Source organism: Rhineura floridana, chromosome 16, assembly GCF_030035675.1.
Source record: "Rhineura floridana isolate rRhiFlo1 chromosome 16, rRhiFlo1.hap2, whole genome shotgun sequence".
In the NCBI taxonomy this organism is placed as follows: domain Eukaryota; kingdom Metazoa; phylum Chordata; class Lepidosauria; order Squamata; family Rhineuridae; genus Rhineura; species Rhineura floridana.
This window is the reverse complement of record NC_084495.1, coordinates 19,464,399-19,481,048: the sequence shown is the minus strand read 5'-3', so window position 1 is coordinate 19,481,048 and position 16,650 is coordinate 19,464,399. Positions and strand designations below refer to the sequence as shown.

General features: G+C 43.6%; 1 protein-coding gene across 4 annotated transcripts in view; it reads left to right on the top strand.

The window, feature by feature from the left end:
* The window catches only part of F8 (coagulation factor VIII), a 71,111-nt gene extending 55,494 nt beyond the window's left edge, over nt 1-15,617 (top strand). For all 4 annotated transcript variants that reach the window (XM_061598980.1, XM_061598979.1, XM_061598981.1 and 1 more), the window contains 10 exons: nt 1,223-1,451; nt 2,794-2,976; nt 6,215-6,331; nt 7,988-8,059; nt 9,268-9,353; nt 10,035-10,190; nt 11,122-11,266; nt 12,704-12,852; nt 14,379-14,555; nt 15,273-15,617. In XM_061598980.1, coding sequence (XP_061454964.1) covers nt 1,223-1,451; nt 2,794-2,976; nt 6,215-6,331; nt 7,988-8,059; nt 9,268-9,353; nt 10,035-10,190; nt 11,122-11,266; nt 12,704-12,852; nt 14,379-14,555; nt 15,273-15,428 — 1,470 coding nt within the window. In that variant the 3' untranslated portion in view covers nt 15,429-15,617. The remainder of the gene's footprint in view (nt 1-1,222; nt 1,452-2,793; nt 2,977-6,214; nt 6,332-7,987; nt 8,060-9,267; nt 9,354-10,034; nt 10,191-11,121; nt 11,267-12,703; nt 12,853-14,378; nt 14,556-15,272) is intronic.
* Nucleotides 15,618-16,650: the final 1,033 nt, after the last annotated feature.

Below are 16,650 nucleotides of genomic sequence, written 5' to 3'. Positions count from 1 at the left end.
CAGGTAGAGCTTTCTTGGGAGAGCATTTCATAGGCAGTGGGCCACGCTTGAAAAGGTCTTGTTGCCTTCCCCCCAGTTCTCTCAGAGCTGGCACACAAAGAAGGACCTCAGATGACACTCAGAAGGTTTGTGTATGCTCTTATCTTGAGAGATGGTCAATTAGGGCTAGGGATGGGATGAACTTAACTAATTTGTGCTTTTCAGAACAATACGTGAACCAAAACACAGCCCCCCTTCTGAAATTCACCTTTCTCCAGATTTTGCAATGGAGTTCTCCAGCCAAGTAGTAGGTACAAATATGCATATACCAGGGTAAAAGGTGCATGTAAATGCATATATTAATGAAAATGCATATATTAGGAGAAACCCATACTAAAGCGCTCTTTTTAATTTTGCCTCTTTTTAAATCACAAGGTAGCCATAGGCTTGGTTCATAGGAACATAAGATGATGCTTTATATTCAGTCAGGCCACTGGTCCATTTGGCTAAGCATGGCAGTTAAAGGTGAACTTACCTAATTTGCACTTTTCAAAACAATACATGAACCAAAACACAGCCACCCTTTGAAATTCACTGTTCACCAGATTTTGCTGACTCGCAGTGACTCTCCAGGCTGAAGTCTTTCCCAGCCCTACCTGCACTCAACCTGGAACCTTGTGTGGGCAAAGCACATGCTCTACCACTGACCTACAGCCCTTCCCCTTGCGAGACCCTTTCCTTAGTGGCAACTTCTCATCTGTTTGCTTGAGACAGTGGCTCCCAAATTTTTTTACCTGCTGTACCACTTGAAAAGTGCCGGTGATCTTGGCGGACCGCTTAATGATGTTTCTGCCTGTTGTCACAATTGTAGTGCACTGTGCTATTTGCTGTATGATTTTTAATTTATTTTGATTGCTTCTTTAATGTTTTATATTATGTTTTATTCTATGACAATTTACATTCAATCAAATTCCAGTACAATAAAATACAATATAAGAAATACAAAGAAGCAATAAAATAAAGTTAAAAATCAGTATGCATATTTAATGTAAACCAGCATGACCAGACCAATGGACAGGAATGATGGGCGTTGTAGTCCAGCAATGTCCGGAGGGCACCGTGTTGGCTGTCTCTGCTCTAAGCATTGCAGTGCTGTGAATGCAATCTTCAGGGCTGGGATACAGGAACTGATCCATCTTGCTTCTCTCTCTTCTCCCCTTTGCCCCTCAAATTTCCATCCCAGGAGAAAGACCTGCATTCCGGTCTCATTGGGCCTCTGATTATCTGCCAGCCCGGAGCACTGAGCACCGTGTATGGAAGGCAGCTGGCTGTCCAGGAGTTCTCCCTGCTCTTCACCATCTTTGATGAGACCAAGAGCTGGTACTTTGCTGAAAACCTTGAGAGGGACTGTCCGCCCCCCTGCCACATCCAGATGGACAATCCTGCCTTTAAAGCAAGCAATTATTTCTATGGTAAGAATCAGAGCTTACTTTTTTTGAACTACAACTCCCATCAGCCCAATCCAGTGGCCATGCTGGCTGGGGCTGATGGGAGCTGTAGTTCAAAAAAGTAAATTTTCTAGGCTCTGGAAGACTGTCCTTTCCATCTCCTCTTCTCACTCTCCCAAGGTAATTGGCACAGGGGCAAGGAAAACATCTTTAAAAACATCTTAAAAACGTCTTTAGAAAAGCTTTTAAAAAAAGCTTTAAAAACATCTAAAAAACTGACCCATTTGTAGCACAAAAATATAGTTTTTCTCGGTATAGAATTGCTCATCCTCATCCTCAACATGCTGCTTTTAATCTAGAGTGATTCAACATCCTGCCTTCCACAAGAGTGCATGTGGTTACTTGATATGCCTTCGAAAACCCTCCCCTTGATTAGGTTGTCAACACATTTTGCTCCCTATGCATGCCCCAGGTGAATGAAGAAGGAAGTGGTGATTGCAGTCTTGGTATACTCCTGCCCACGATGTCATTGAGCAGGTGGAGAAACACACCCCATTGTCAGGACCACTTGTATCTGTTTTCATCTGTTTTCAAACGGACATACTGCAGGGCAATGCAGAATCAATCTGCAATGAGCGTTTCTTTTCAGAATGAAACCAATTCCTCAAGAAGCACTTTTCAGAGGCAAAAAATATGCAATAGATCTAGATTATGTGCTGTCCATGTAGAAAAAACAAGGACTCCATTGATTCTAGAATAAAATGTCTTGTGTACACAGCCTCAAAGTTCTAGTACTATGAGACGGAAAGATATAAGTTCTGCCCACTTTCTACACACCAGACATAAATTGCACTTATGCTCAACCCTAACGCAGGTACCTATTATGGTCTGGGATGCTACTACAGCCTAGAAGGCCTTGCTGTCTCCAGGAATTTATGTAGTTATAACTACATGTCCACTATATTATACATGTCCGCTCAAAAGGAAGCCCCATTGAGTTCAGTGGGGCTTACTCTCAGAACGGTGGGAATAGGGTTGCAGTGCTAGTTATTTAATTCCATTTATGAATCGCTTCCTATGAAACATCTCAAAGCTTAATGTTTTTAAGCTATGTTTTAGAATATTTTAAACTGTTGTTTTACAATGTTTTGATTGTAATAATATTTTGGAATTTAAAAAAACTGTTTCTAGTATGTTTTTCTTTTCCTTGGTAAATTGCTTTATGTTTGCTACCCTGGGCTCTTTTGGGGCAGGATATAAATTCTATTGTTGTTGTTGTTGCTATTATTAAGGAATCTTTAGGGTTTGTGTCTTCCTTTTCTCCGTTCTGTGTTTTATCCTCCTTCTCCCTCTCTCTTTTCTCCAGCTATCAATGGCTATGTGAAAAATACCCTACCAGGGCTGGTGATGGGTCAGCACCAGAGGGTCAGATGGTACCTGTTGAACATGGGTGGTACTGAGGACATCCACTCTGTCCACTTCCATGGGCAAGTCTTCACCATCAGAATGGCTGAGGAGTATCGCTTGGGAGTCTACAACCTCTATCCTGGTAAGACAGGACACACTCCTCTTTCTAGCTCACATCAGCCTTTGGAACACTGTGGCATATGCTTATTGGGGAAAAGCTTAACACCCAATACCTCTTTTACAGTAGTGGAGGACCCATGAAGAAAACCAAAGAAATTAAATCAGAATTAACTTAAACCAGGGCTTACCTGAACTTCATACTCATCATCCTAGAATTTTAGGGTTGGGAGGTACCTTGGAGGTCATCCAGTCCAGATGCAAAGAATTCATTTAGCTTCTCTGCAATCTCCTTATCGTTCTTTAGTACACCTTTGACTCCCTTATCATCCAAGGGTCCAATCGTCTCCCTAGATGGTCTCCTGCTTTGAATGTATTTATAGAATTTTTTTTGTTGGTTTTTATGTTCTTAGCAATGTGCTCCTCAAATTCTTTTTTAGCATCCCTTATTGTCTTCTTGCATTTCTTTTGCCAGAGTTTGTGTTCTTTTTTATTTTCTTCATTCGGACAAGACTTCCATTTTCTGAAGGAAGACTTTTTGCCTCTAAGAGCTTCCTTGACTTTGCCTGTTAACCATGCTGGCATCTTCTTGGCCCTGGCGGTACCTTTTCTGATCTGCGGTATGCACTCCAGTTGAGCTTCTAATAGAGTGTTTTTAAACAACTTCCAAGCATTTTCGAGTAAGATGACCCTCTGGACTTTGTTTTTCAGCTTTCTTTTTACCAATCCCCTCATTTTTGTGAAGTTTCCTCTTTTGAAGTGAAATGTGACCGTGTTGGATTTTCTTGGCAATTGGCCAGTTACATGTATGTTTAATTTAATAGCACTGTGGTCACTGCTCCCAATCGGTTCAACAACACTTACATCTCGCACCAGGTCCCGGTCCCCACTGAGGATTAAGTCCAGGGTTGCCGTCCCTCTGAATTCTTTGCATCTGTCTTCACAGTGGAAGATATAGGGGAGATCCCTGAACCTGAACTAACATTTGCAGGAAGGGATTCTGAGGAACTGAGACAAATAGTGGTAACGAGAGAGGAAGTTCTAAGCTTAATGGACAATATAAAAACTGACAAATCACCGGGCCCGGATGGCATCCACCCGAGAGTTCTCAAAGAACTCAAATGTGAAATTGCTGATCTGCTGACTAAAATATGTAACTTGTCCCTTGGGTCCTCCTCCGTGCCTGAGGACTGGAAAGTGGCAAATGTAACGCCAATCTTCAAAAAGGGATCCAGAGGGGATCCCGGAAATTACAGGCCAGTTAGCTTAACTTCTGTCCCTGGAAAACTGGTAGAAAGTATTATTAAAGCTAGATTAACTAAGCACATAGAAGAACAAGCCTTGCTGAAGCAGAGCCAGCATGGCTTCTGCAAGGGAAAGTCCTGTCTCAGTAACCTATTAGAATTCTTTGAGAGTGTCAACAAGCATATAGATAGAGGTGATCCAGTGGACATAGTGTACTTAGACTTTCAAAAGGCGTTTGACAAGGTACCTCACCAAAGACTTCTGAGGAAGCTTAGCAGTCATGGAATAAGAGGAGAGGTCCTCTTGTGGATAAGGAATTGGTTAAGAAGCAGAAAGCAGAGAGTAGGAATAAACGGACAGTTCTCCCAATGGAGGGCTGTAGAAAGTGGAGTCCCTCAAGGATCGGTATTGGGACCTGTACTTTTCAACTTGTTCATTAATGACCTAGAATTAGGAGTGAGCAGTGAAGTGGCCAAGTTTGCTGACGACACTAAATTGTTCAGGGTTGTTAAAACAAAAAGGGATTGCGAAGAGCTCCAAAAAGACCTCTCCAAACTGAGTGAATGGGCGGAAAAATGGCAAATGCAATTCAATATAAACAAGTGTAAAATTATGCATATTGGAGCAAAAAATCTGAATTTCACATATACGCTCATGGGGTCTGAACTGGCAGTGACCAACCAGGAGAGAGACCTCGGGGTTGTAGTGGACAGCACGATGAAAATGTTGACCCAGTGTGCAGCAGCTGTGAAAAAGGCAAATTCCATGCTAGCGATAATTAGGACAGGTATTGAAAATAAAACAGCCGATATCATAATGCCATTGTATAAATCTATGGTGCGGCCGCATTTGGAATACTGTGTACAGTTCTGGTCGCCTCATCTCAAAAAGGATATTATAGAGGTGGAAAAGGTTCAGAAGAGGGCAACCAGAATGATCAAGGGGATGGAGCGACTCCCTTACGAGGAAAGGTTGCAGCATTTGGGGCTTTTTAGTTTAGAGAAAAGGCGGGTCAGAGGAGACATGATAGAAGTGTATAAAATTAGGCATGGCATTGAGAAAGTGGATAGAGAAAAGTTCTTCTCCCTCTCTCATAATACTAGAACTCGTGGACATTCAAAGAAGCTGAATGTTGGAAGATTCAGGACAGACAAAAGGAAGTACTTCTTTACTCAGCGCATAGTTAAACTATGGAATTTGCTCCCACAAGATGCAGTAATGGCCACCAGCTTGGATGGCTTTAAAAGAAGATTAGACAAATTCATGGAGGACAGGGCTATCAATGGCTACTAGCCATGATGGCTGTGCTCTGCCACCCTAGTCAGAGGCAGCATGCTTCTGAAAACCAGTTGCGGGAAGCCTCAGGAGGGGAGAGTGCTCTTGCACTCGGGTCCTGCTTGCGGGCTTCCCCCAGGCACCTGGTTGGCCACTGTGAGAACAGGATGCTGGACTAGATGGGCCACTGGCCTGATCCAGCAGGCTCTTCTTATGTTCTTATGTTCTTAGGGAATAATCATTTAGAATATCTAGAAACTTTGCTTCTTTGTCATGACTGGAACACATATGCGGCCAGTCTATGTCCGGGTAGTTGAAGTCACCCAGTACTACCACATTTCCTAGTTTGGATGCTTCCTCAATTTCATATCTCATCTCAAGGTCTCCCTGAGCATTTTGATCAGGGGGACGATAGATCATTCCCAGTATTAAGTCCCTCCTGGGGCATGGTATCACCACCCACAACGATTCTGTGGAGGAGTCTGCCTCTTTTGGGGTTTCGAGCTTGCTGGATTCAATGCCTTCTTTCATGTATAGAGTCTACTCTGAGTACTTTTTAGTTGGATACAGCTTTTTGTTACCTGTAGTTGCACGTAACATCACTTTCTGCAGAAGGGCCACCCTCTTCACAAAGAGTCTTCAGTGGCCGTTACTGGCATGTATGCAAAACTCTCTTCCAGCTGTAGTGTCCAGCAACTAGAGGTGAATAAATGGCTGGCTCTCTTTTCCTCTTTCTGCCACAGGTGTCTTTGAGACAGTGGAAATGCACCCATCCCATCCTGGGATTTGGCAGGTGGAATGTATGGTTGGCGAGCATGAGCAAGCCGGAATGAGTGCCCTCTTCCTAGTCTATGACCAGCGTGAGTAGCTAAGCATGCCATTCTTCTAAGGTTGGTGCCTTCTTTTGTGGACAGAGGTTTGGGGCCTCTGTGCAGAGCTAGCAAGAATCAACCAGCAAAGCTTCTCCTGAAGCTTTGATCCACTGATGGGAAAAGGTTCAGATGCTAATTTCTCTGTGTTGCATTTCTGATAAAGACATGGAGCCTCTGCCCAGTCTTTATCAGAAAGATCTGGCCAGTGGCCCATAGGGATGTGCTAGAATTCTGCCCAGTATGGATTTGGAACCAAATTTCCCATCAATTCGCTTATTCTCTATCATTGCAGATTGGAATTTTATGTAGTGATTTTCTGTGGCTATTTTTGAAAATGGTTTTTTTTTTTTTTTTTAAAAACAGCCTCTAAAATATCAAGAATGATGATTTTATCAGTACTTCCATACAAAAATATCAATATTTCCTTCCAAAATATTAATATCAATATTTTTTGTGAGGGTAAAAAAGGATCTGTAAAAGCTGTGGCTGGTGGACAAAGAACGAACTTGAATTGATATCGGCCTGTTAGGTTGACGGAATGCTTTCGAATCGGCACTGGCCAACAGTCCTATCCCTGGTGGCCCATCTAGTCCAGCATCCTGTTCTCAGAGTGGCCATCCAGATACCTATGGGAAGCCTGCAATCAGGATCTGAGTGTAACAGTGCTCTCCCCTCCTGTGGTTTCCAGCAACTGGTATTCAGAAGTATACTGGCTCCAACCAGGATTACAATACATTCCTCAGACCCTTTTTTTAAAACCTCTTAACTCTGCCTGTTGTTCAGCCTTCACACATCTGCAAGTTGGATATGAAATGCCACCTCAGCATAATGCTGATTTTGCGTGATTGCCATCACAAAAGTGTATTATCTTTTTTTTTTAAAGAACCGTTTAAAGGGGTGTTCGTAATGGGCAATGTAATAAAAGGGAAAATGTTGTTCTATTGAAATCTACAGCAGCTAACAGGGAAGAGCTGCAGCTCAGGGGCAGAGCATCTGCTTTACATACAGAACATCCCAGGTTCAATCTCGAGCATCTCCAGGTAGGGCTTAGATGTCCCTTTCTTAAACCCTGCAGAGTCACGGTTAGTCAGTGAAGACTAGATGTAGGGAACCTTTGGCCCTCTAGGTGTTACTGACCTACAATTCCCATCAGGCCCAGGAGAGCCAGTGGCCAGGGATGATGGGAAGTGTAGTTCAGTAACATCTGGAGGGCCAACGGTTCCTCACACCTGGTGTAGACAATACTGAATTAGATAGATCAATGGTCTGGTTCAGTATAAGGCAGCTCCCTCTATTCCACATCTGCGATCCCTTCCTCTTCTGCCCACTGGGATGTAATTTCTTCTAAGAATACCACAACACTAGAGCATCCTGGTATGTGTGGATCATAACATCCCCAAAAGACCTAGGCCGGACTAAGGTCTTTGCAACTTCAGCCCTGCCTGAGAAGGGCAACCAATTTTGGCCACATCAGGTATTCCAAATGTTAAGGCTGAATTTGTAACATTTTTCACGATCTATTGCATCCCTCTTCACTGATGTCCCAAGGGCAGCTTGAAGCCCTGCATTTCAAAAACATTATTTAAAAGATGTTATTTCCCCACTTAAAAATAACTTTATATTTTCTCATACTTTTGGTTTCAGGGTGTCAAACTCCACTGGGCCTAGGTTCTGGGTACGTTGCCGACTCTCAGATCACAGCTTCAGATCACTACGGTAAGGAGTGGAACTTTTGTTTACTCATGGATGAGATGCTAGTTTCGATTCCAGCCATCACATTTAGAAGGAATGCTGCTTTTATCAGAATATTGCAGCTCCATGGAACACTGTAGAAGTCTCAGGTTCTGAAAGCAGAACCCCAGTGCTGTGACCCTCAATGTCAGGTGCTGTATGGCAGGACAGAGGACTCTTCCAGATGAATTGTTTATTGAATATTTATCCTGATTTACCTGCACAGAGTGTATGCAGAGGTTATGTGATGCTCACTTTTTACAAGCATTCCTTCTGATTTGTTTGTGGGGAGTTTACACAACAATGAACATTCATCCTGATTTGCTCAGGTGGTGATTATACATCTTTCAAACAATCAATCGTTTATCCCCCATTTTTAGTGCATTCATCACTGTCCTAAATGCAAAAAAAAAATTGTTTAACTGCATTTGTTGCTCTGAAGTACTTTAATCCCCTTTGGCCTAAAAGGCTGTGCCTCAGCCCACCTGGGATGGTTTAATTTCTTAAAGGAGGTCTAAGGCTGGGTACACATGGCATTTTATTCTGGAATCAACTGCAGGATGTTGAATCAGTCTTCTAGATTGAAAGCAGCATGTTGAGGATGAACATGAATAATTCCATATTGATAAAAATTACATTTTTGTACTACAAATGGATTAGTGTGTATGCAGCCTTAACAGCTTTGGTTATCTATTAATGCTTCTAGGACCAAGTGGAAAAGCCAGTTGTTGAGAGAAATATGTTGGCTCCCTATGTAACCATGCCCATCTTCCTCTTTTTAAATATTTTATTGTTCTTGGTAAGCATCTGCCAAGGTGTTTAATACAATGTAGTACAACATACACAGCTAGATTTAATACTATAAGGTTTCTAAAAAATATATTATAAATACAGTTTTAGTTTTCTAATGAATAGTCACATCATCAAACTTTTAAATATATTTAAATATCCATACAAGTGCTGAGGGGGGAGAGAGGGAAGGAAAACATAATAGTCATAATCATTTCCCAATTTTTTCTATTTTTTTGCTATTCCATTGACTTACTTTTAGGCTTCCCTCCAGCAGAGAATACAGGTTCACCGAGCCTTGTGGTTTGTTGTTCCAATACAAAATAAACAAACTCCATTTTTCTATAACGACGGCCATTTTCTAATCTAGTCATAATCTCCCTTCCTCTGTTTTTCTGTCCAAGGTCATTGGGTCCCCAGTCTGGCCAGGTTGGACAACTCTGGATCTATCAATGCCTGGAGTACTGCCCAGAAGAACTCTTGGATCCAGGTAGGCTCAATTCAGTAAGGGAGGAATTCAGGAGGTAAGTAAAGCCAGCCGCAGGGGGATGCTGAGTCATCAAGTCATCAAGTCATGCTGGGGTGTGTGCATGACCTGTCTCTTCCAGGAACACGTGAAGCTGCCTTCTTCTGTATGGGAAGGCGTGTTCTATTGAGCCAGGCTATCTAGCTTAACATCAGCCTCTCCTCCCTAGATGGCAGGCGTGGGTCTTTCCCGGGGTTGTGTGGAGTTGCCAAAGACTGAACAAGGAACCTTCTGAAAGCATGTGCTCTCCTAAGCTCAGCATCATTTTGCCCCTGCGTAGCTGCATCTTTCTCTCTCTGGCTCTTGTATCTCACAAAGATCAGGGATCTCTTCTCAGTCGTCCCAAAGTGCAGGACACGGAATAATGGGCTCAAGTTGCAGGAAGCCAGATTTCGACTGGACATCAGGAAAAACTTCCTAACTGTTAGAGCCATATGACAATAGAACCAATGACCTAGAGAGGTAGTGGGCTGTCTGACACTGGAGGCATTCAAGAGGCTGCTGGACAGCCATCTGCGGGAATGCTTTGATTTGGATTCCTGCATTGAGCAGGGGTTGGACTCGATGGCCTTTTAGGCCCCTTCCAACTCTACTATTCTATGATTCTATCCCAGTCGAAGTGAATTCCCACCTTCTATTGCTCAGGTGGACCTGCTACGACCGCAGATCCTCCACGGGGTAAAGACGCAAGGAGCCCGGCAGAAGTTCTCCAGCCTCTACATCTCCCAGTTTGTCATCTTCTATAGCAGGGATGGAGAGAAATGGAAGAGTTACAGAGGCAACGCTACCAGCTCCCAAATGGTGAGTGTCTTGGGGGGGGGGCAACCTTCTCTAACCAGAAGGCAGACAGCAAGGAACGTGGAAGGGAAAAGAGCACAAAGGAAAATAAAATGTCGTATTCAGATGTTTAAGATATGCACATTTTGCTGTTGCACATACAGTAACGCAGCGGTGGCTGATGCCCACTGGTAGGGTGGAATGCAGGGAGAACAGCAGTAGATGGAACCAGAGCAATGACAAGCAAAGGGGCCTCTTTATTGGTTGTAAGGCAGGCAGGCAGATGGGGCTTGGCTGTCAGGAGACTGGTGGGACAATGTCCCACTTGCTCTAATGAACCAGCTTCCCCTGCAGTAATGTACAAGTAATTTTGGACTGTGGGAGGGAAAACAGTCGAAGCAGAAGAGAAGACTTACCCTGCAATCATTTTTTCCAAATTACTTGCATCAAAGCAGAAAACAAGTTAAATACAGAAAGCTGGTTTTATCGGGCCAACTAGCTCAATAAAGTCTACACTGACTGACAGCAGCTCTCTAGAGCAGCCTTTCCCAACCAGTGTGCCTCCAGATGTTGTTGGACCACAACTCCCATCAGCCTCAGCCAACATTGCCAATGGTCAGGAAAGATGGGAGTTGTGGTCCAACAACATCTGGAGGCACACTGGTTGGGAAAGGCTGCCCTAGGGGTCTTTCCCAGTTCTTCCCAGAGATCTCTGAAATTAAACCAAGAACCTTCTGCGTTCAAAACATGTGCTCTACGATTAAGTTATGGTTCTTCCCTTACTGTGCCAGTTATATTAATGTTTTAAAGAGTGCATGCGATTGAGCTCTTGGTTTCCAAAAACTTTACTTTGCTTTTAAATGGAACGCTTACCTTCAATACCAGTGTGTGGATTCCATGCAGGCTCTGCCAAGCCCCTGATCACAACTCTGTGCTCTTCTCTCCTCGCCTGCAGATATTCTTTGGGAACGTCGATGCAGCAGGCGTGAAAGACAACCGCTTTGACCCTCCCATTTTAGCCCGTTACATCCGCCTCCACCCAACACACTTCAGCATCCGCAACACTTTGCGCATGGAGCTCCTTGGATGCGACCTGAACAGTACGGCAGTGAGGCCTCTCTTCCTTCATAGTTTTAGAATTCGTAGGGTTCCAGAATTGGAAGGGACCTTGGAGGCCATCTATTCCAACCCCCTTGTTCAGTGCAGACTCTGCTGTACAAGATGCAACTCTTGCATCCCTGACAGATGGCTATCCAGCCCATCTTTAAATAACCCCATGGAAGGAGAGTCCACCACCTCCTGAAGTGGCCCTGTTCCACTGTCAAATTCTGCTAATGTTTAGCTGAAATCTGTTTCCCTTTCATTTCTACCCATTAGCTCTTCTCCTGTCCTCAGTCTAGAGCAACAGAGTACAAGGTCACATTCACACCATACGCTTATTCCACTATCATTCCACTTTAAACAGTTATGGCTTCCCCCAAAGAATCCTGGGAAGTGTAGTTTGTGAAGGGCCCTGTTCCTTTCACAGAGCTACAATTCCCAGAGTTCTCTGGGAAGAGGGACTGATTGTTAAACCACTCTGGGAACTGTAGGGGAATAGGGGTCTCCTAACAACACTCAGCACCCTTCACAAACTACCCTTCCCAGGATTATTTGAGGGAAGCCATGACTGTTTAAAGTGGAGTAATAACATTTATGTGTGAATGTGGTCCAAGTCCGTTCCTTTTTATTCATGACAGTCCATCAGATATTTGACAGCAGCTATCATGTCTCTCTTTTAATCTTCTTCTTCTGCAGGGTAAACATGTCCAGCTCTTTCAACCGTTCCTCATAGGACTTGGGGTTGCATCCAGCTAAGTCCTTCTCAGTGTAGACCCATTGAAATTAAAGGACAACACTAACGTACGCCCGTTAATTTCAGTGGGTCTACAATAAGTAGAACTTAGCTGAATACAACCTAATGAACCTAAGTTAGTCATAGTTATTAACTTCATTGGGTCTACACTGAGTAGGATTAGCACTGGATATAACCCTTGGCTTCCAAACGACTGGAAAGCAAGTCAGTAATGTATTTATTTAAATATTTATAAACCACACTTTCATAGAAAATATTGCCAGGTGGTATACAACCTAAAACAGTTTACAATAAAAAATGTCAAGCACATCAGTAAGAGCAAAGAATATCAGGTTTGAAAGGCCTGTCTGAATAATTTAGAGAAGATGTCTAAAAATGAGCAGGGATTACTCCTGATGAACTTCTGTTGACAAGGAGTTCCACAGGGCAGGGCCTGCCATGCTAAAGGCTCACTCCCTTGTAAAGGCCAGCCAAACCTCAGAGGCATGTAGGACCCATCAGAGGACCTCACTGATCGAGGCAGAGCATAAGAAATCAGGGAGTCCTTAAGGTACTTTGGGCCCAAATTGTCTAGGCCATAAGGTCACTTTCGGAACTGAGGGCCTCCAACGTCAATGTGTGGGAAAGAATGGGCTATTGACGGTAAGTGAGGGTCACTTTGTCTCTCCCTTCTCTTTCCTAGGCTGCTCCATGCCACTGGGAATGGAGAGCAATGCTATCTCCAACGAGCAGATCTCAGCCTCTTCTTATGTTAACAGTGTCTTCTCTACCTGGTCTCCCCCTCTGGCTCGGCTTAATTTGAATGGGAGAGTCAATGCTTGGAGACCAAAGGTAATTTTTTGTGTATGGGCAGGGAAGACGTAAGGCAGAGACAGTGAACCTGTGGCTCTCCAGATGTTGTTGGATGACACCTCCTGTCAGCCCCAGCCAGCATGGGCAATGGTCAGAGATGATAGAAGTTGGAGACCAGCAACATCTGGTGGGTCACAGGTTCTCCATCTCTGCTCTAGATTACTCAGCATGTTATGATTAGCAGATGAATGGGTTAACTGATTGTTGCAAAGCATTGTGAGGCATTATGGGAGTTGGAGTTCTGTCTGTGATGGACCATGTGCAGTGCAATCCTGGATTTACACACTCCCAAGGCCACACTCCTCACTGGCCTTGCTCTATACCATCCTTGAGTTCTTTTGCTTGGCTGGAATGTGTCTTTGAATGGTAAAAAGACTTTGCTTTGTATGTATGTATAAAAACTACGGGTGGGAGAGAAATTCACCTATGAGAATAAAAAAGGTTTTGCCTGGCACTGAAAAGATAGTAATATAGGTGCCAGATGAAGTTCTCTAGGAAGGACATTTCATAACTGAGGGGCCACTACTGAGAAGGCCCTTTTGTGTGTGTGGCCACTTGCTATATCTCAGCTTGTGGGAACACTAAGAGAAAGGCTTCTGTGGATGACCTCAAGGCATAGGTAGGTATGATTGGGGAAGAAATTTGATTTGGGCCCCATCTGCACTATACCTTTAAAGCAGTACCATACCACTTTCAACAGCCATGGCTTCCCCCCAAGGATCCTGGGAGTGGTCGTTTGTTAAGGGTGCTGAGGGTTGTTAGGAAAGCCATAATTCTTAGAGTGATTTAACAATCAATCCCTCTTCCCAGGAAACTCTTGGAATTGTCACTCTGAGGGGAATAAGGGTCTCCTAACAACTCTCAGCACCCTTAACAGACTACAGTTCCCAGGAGAGTTTGGGGAGCCAAGTTTAAGTGGCATGATATTGCTTTAAATGTGTAGCACAGATGGGGCCTCACTTTGCATTTAAGGGCAAACTTACCTAATCTGCACTTGTTGAAATAATACACAAAGCAAAACATAGCCACCTGTTGAAATTTGCACCTCTCCGAATTTTGCAGTGCCATTCTCCAGCCAGTAATGTATACAAAAATTCATATACTAGGGCAAAGTATGCCTATATTCATGAAAATAACTTACCAGTATGCATTATGTTGGAGAAAGCTGTGTGGCAAAAATGTGTATATTTGGCAAAATTGCCTATACAAATGTGTGCATTAGGAGGAATGTGCATGACAGTGCTGACGAATTTTCTTGAGGACTTAAAAAAATCGCAAACTGATATGGAAATGTAGAGAACCGAACTTAAGACTGAAAAAATGGGAAACCGAGAAAAACTGAAATCGATATGTTTACCCGTCCACCACTTTAAATCTGCTATTTTCGGTTGGCCAACACACTGCCCAGCTCTGAAGTCAAAATGGGGCAAACCAGGGAGGTCTAAAGAAGTGCTCCAGGGCAGCTGTAATGGCTGGCGTTGAAGGCCTCTCTGTCTGTTCTACAGGTGGACAGCTCAGCGGAGTGGCTTCAGGTGAAGTTCCAGAAGACCATGAAAGTGATGGGGGTGGTGACTCAAGGCGCAAAGGCTGCCTTCACCAAAATGTTTGTGAGGGAATTTTCTCTTTCAAGCAGCCTGGATGGTGAGCGCTGGGCTTCTGTCCTCCAAGATGGAAAGGAGAAGGTAAATGGGGGCCTACAGTTCTGGGGTATCACAGGCTTCTCTTTATCCCAGCTGGTGATGACTTCTCTGTTTTCCTCACCTGAATGTTGTGTCTTTTGGGTGGGTGGGAGAGGGGAGGCAATTTTATTTGCTTGTTTAAGTCAACCGATACATTAAGCATTTTTTTAAAAAAAAAAACATTGTGGGAAATTAAAATGGCAATCTCCAGTGTGAGCCAACACTATATCAGACACCATACAACCATTCCATTATTATTCCTTTTTAAACGGTCATGGCTTCCCCCATAGTCTCCTGGGAAGTGTAATTTGTGAAGGGTTCTGAGAGTTGTTAGGAGACTCCTGTTCTCCTCACAGATCTACAATTTCCAGAGTGGCCTAACAGTCAATCCCTCTTCCCAGAAAATTATGGAAATTGTATCTCTTTGAGGGGAATAGGGGTTTCCTAACATCTCTCAACACCCTTCACAAATTACACTTCCCAGGATTCTTTGGGGGAAGCCATGTATATTTAAAGTGGAGTAACTATGGAATAAATGTATGGTGTGAATGTGGCCATTGTGGGCAGCTTCTGATAGCCCACTTTTTTTTTTTTTAAAAAGGGGGGGAGTCTGGGTTCTGTCAGGGGGCAAGCCTGCCCCCCCCCGCATGCCTCGGTCTCTTGTCCCAAAAGCTTCAGAGGCTGAAGGAAGAATCAATTATTATTTTCCCCTCCTTTCAGATTTTCCAGGGAAATCAAGATCATTTCAGCCCAGTGGTGAACCTCCTAGACCCTCCACTCTTTGCTCGATATTTGAGGATACACCCGGTCCGCTGGAATAATCACATTGCGCTGAGGATGGAGCTTTTGGGCTGTGACACCCAGCAAGTGGCCTAGTAAGGATGAACCTGCCTTTTGGCAACACAGCGAACGTTCAGGAGGCCTGGTGCACCACACCTGAGCTGTGCCAAATGCAACATGATTATATTACTGACACTTCAGAAAAAAAAAAAGTTACCGTTACCCGTATATTTTTGATAACGTTTTTGTAACATAAGAAACAAATTTAAATATCACTAGAAAATATTATGACAGTGTACTTGCCAGATGTGTCCAATGCTATTTTTTTAAAAAATAATAATTGCTCTGCATTGATTATAACATATCATTTCTTACAAGCAGTGGAGACTGGTGGCTCCGATGTCAGTGGGGCAGTGAATCCACTCCAGGTTTTCATTTGAACTTTCAAGGACTCTCCACTGCTTACAAGCCCTCCATCATGATTCTTAGGACCAAACTAGTTCATTCCAAGCACTGGATTTTCATCCAGACCACGGTATGCCAGGAAATGGTTACCCTTCCCCCACATGGTGATCCTGGTCTTGTCTAGGGTCTCAGTGGCTGCTATTGAAATGTTAAAAATAAGACACGTTAACTGCAATCATGTCACTAATGCCATGTTTAGTCTGGCCTTTGAACTGCAATTCTAAGCACACTTACTTGGAAGCAAGCCCTGCTGAGCTCAGTATAATCTATTTTGGACTATATACATGCATAGAATTAGGGTGGGTAAGATGGAAAAATATTTTCTAGCATCAGTGGGTAAAAGGTGAAAAACCCCTTGAGATAGAAACTGTGAATGAATCCTAATAGACAGAAAGAGGTGAAGCCAGTAGAACAGGGATGGACCCTCCAGATGTTGTTGGACTCTATCAGCCTCACCCAACATGGCCCATGGTCAGGAATGATGGGAGTTGGAGCTGGACTCCAGCAACATCTGGAGGGACACTGGTTCCCCATCCCTGTAATAGAATTTGCTCCATAAGAATGTAAGAAGAGCCCTGCTAGGTCATACCAAAGGTCAATCTAGTCCACTATCCTGTTTTCCACAGTTGGGAAATCGGATGCTTCCAGGAGGTCCAGAAGTAGGACATGCAGGAACAACAGTTGTTGCTCCAGAACAACTGAAATTCAGCGATAGAACCTGGAGGTACTATTTTGATTGCATAGTAAAGGCTGTTGATAGCCTTATCCTCCAAATATTTGTTTTTAATTCCTCTTTTCAAACCATTTAAGCCAGTGACTCCATCTTGATGGTGAGTAAACCTATCAAATCACT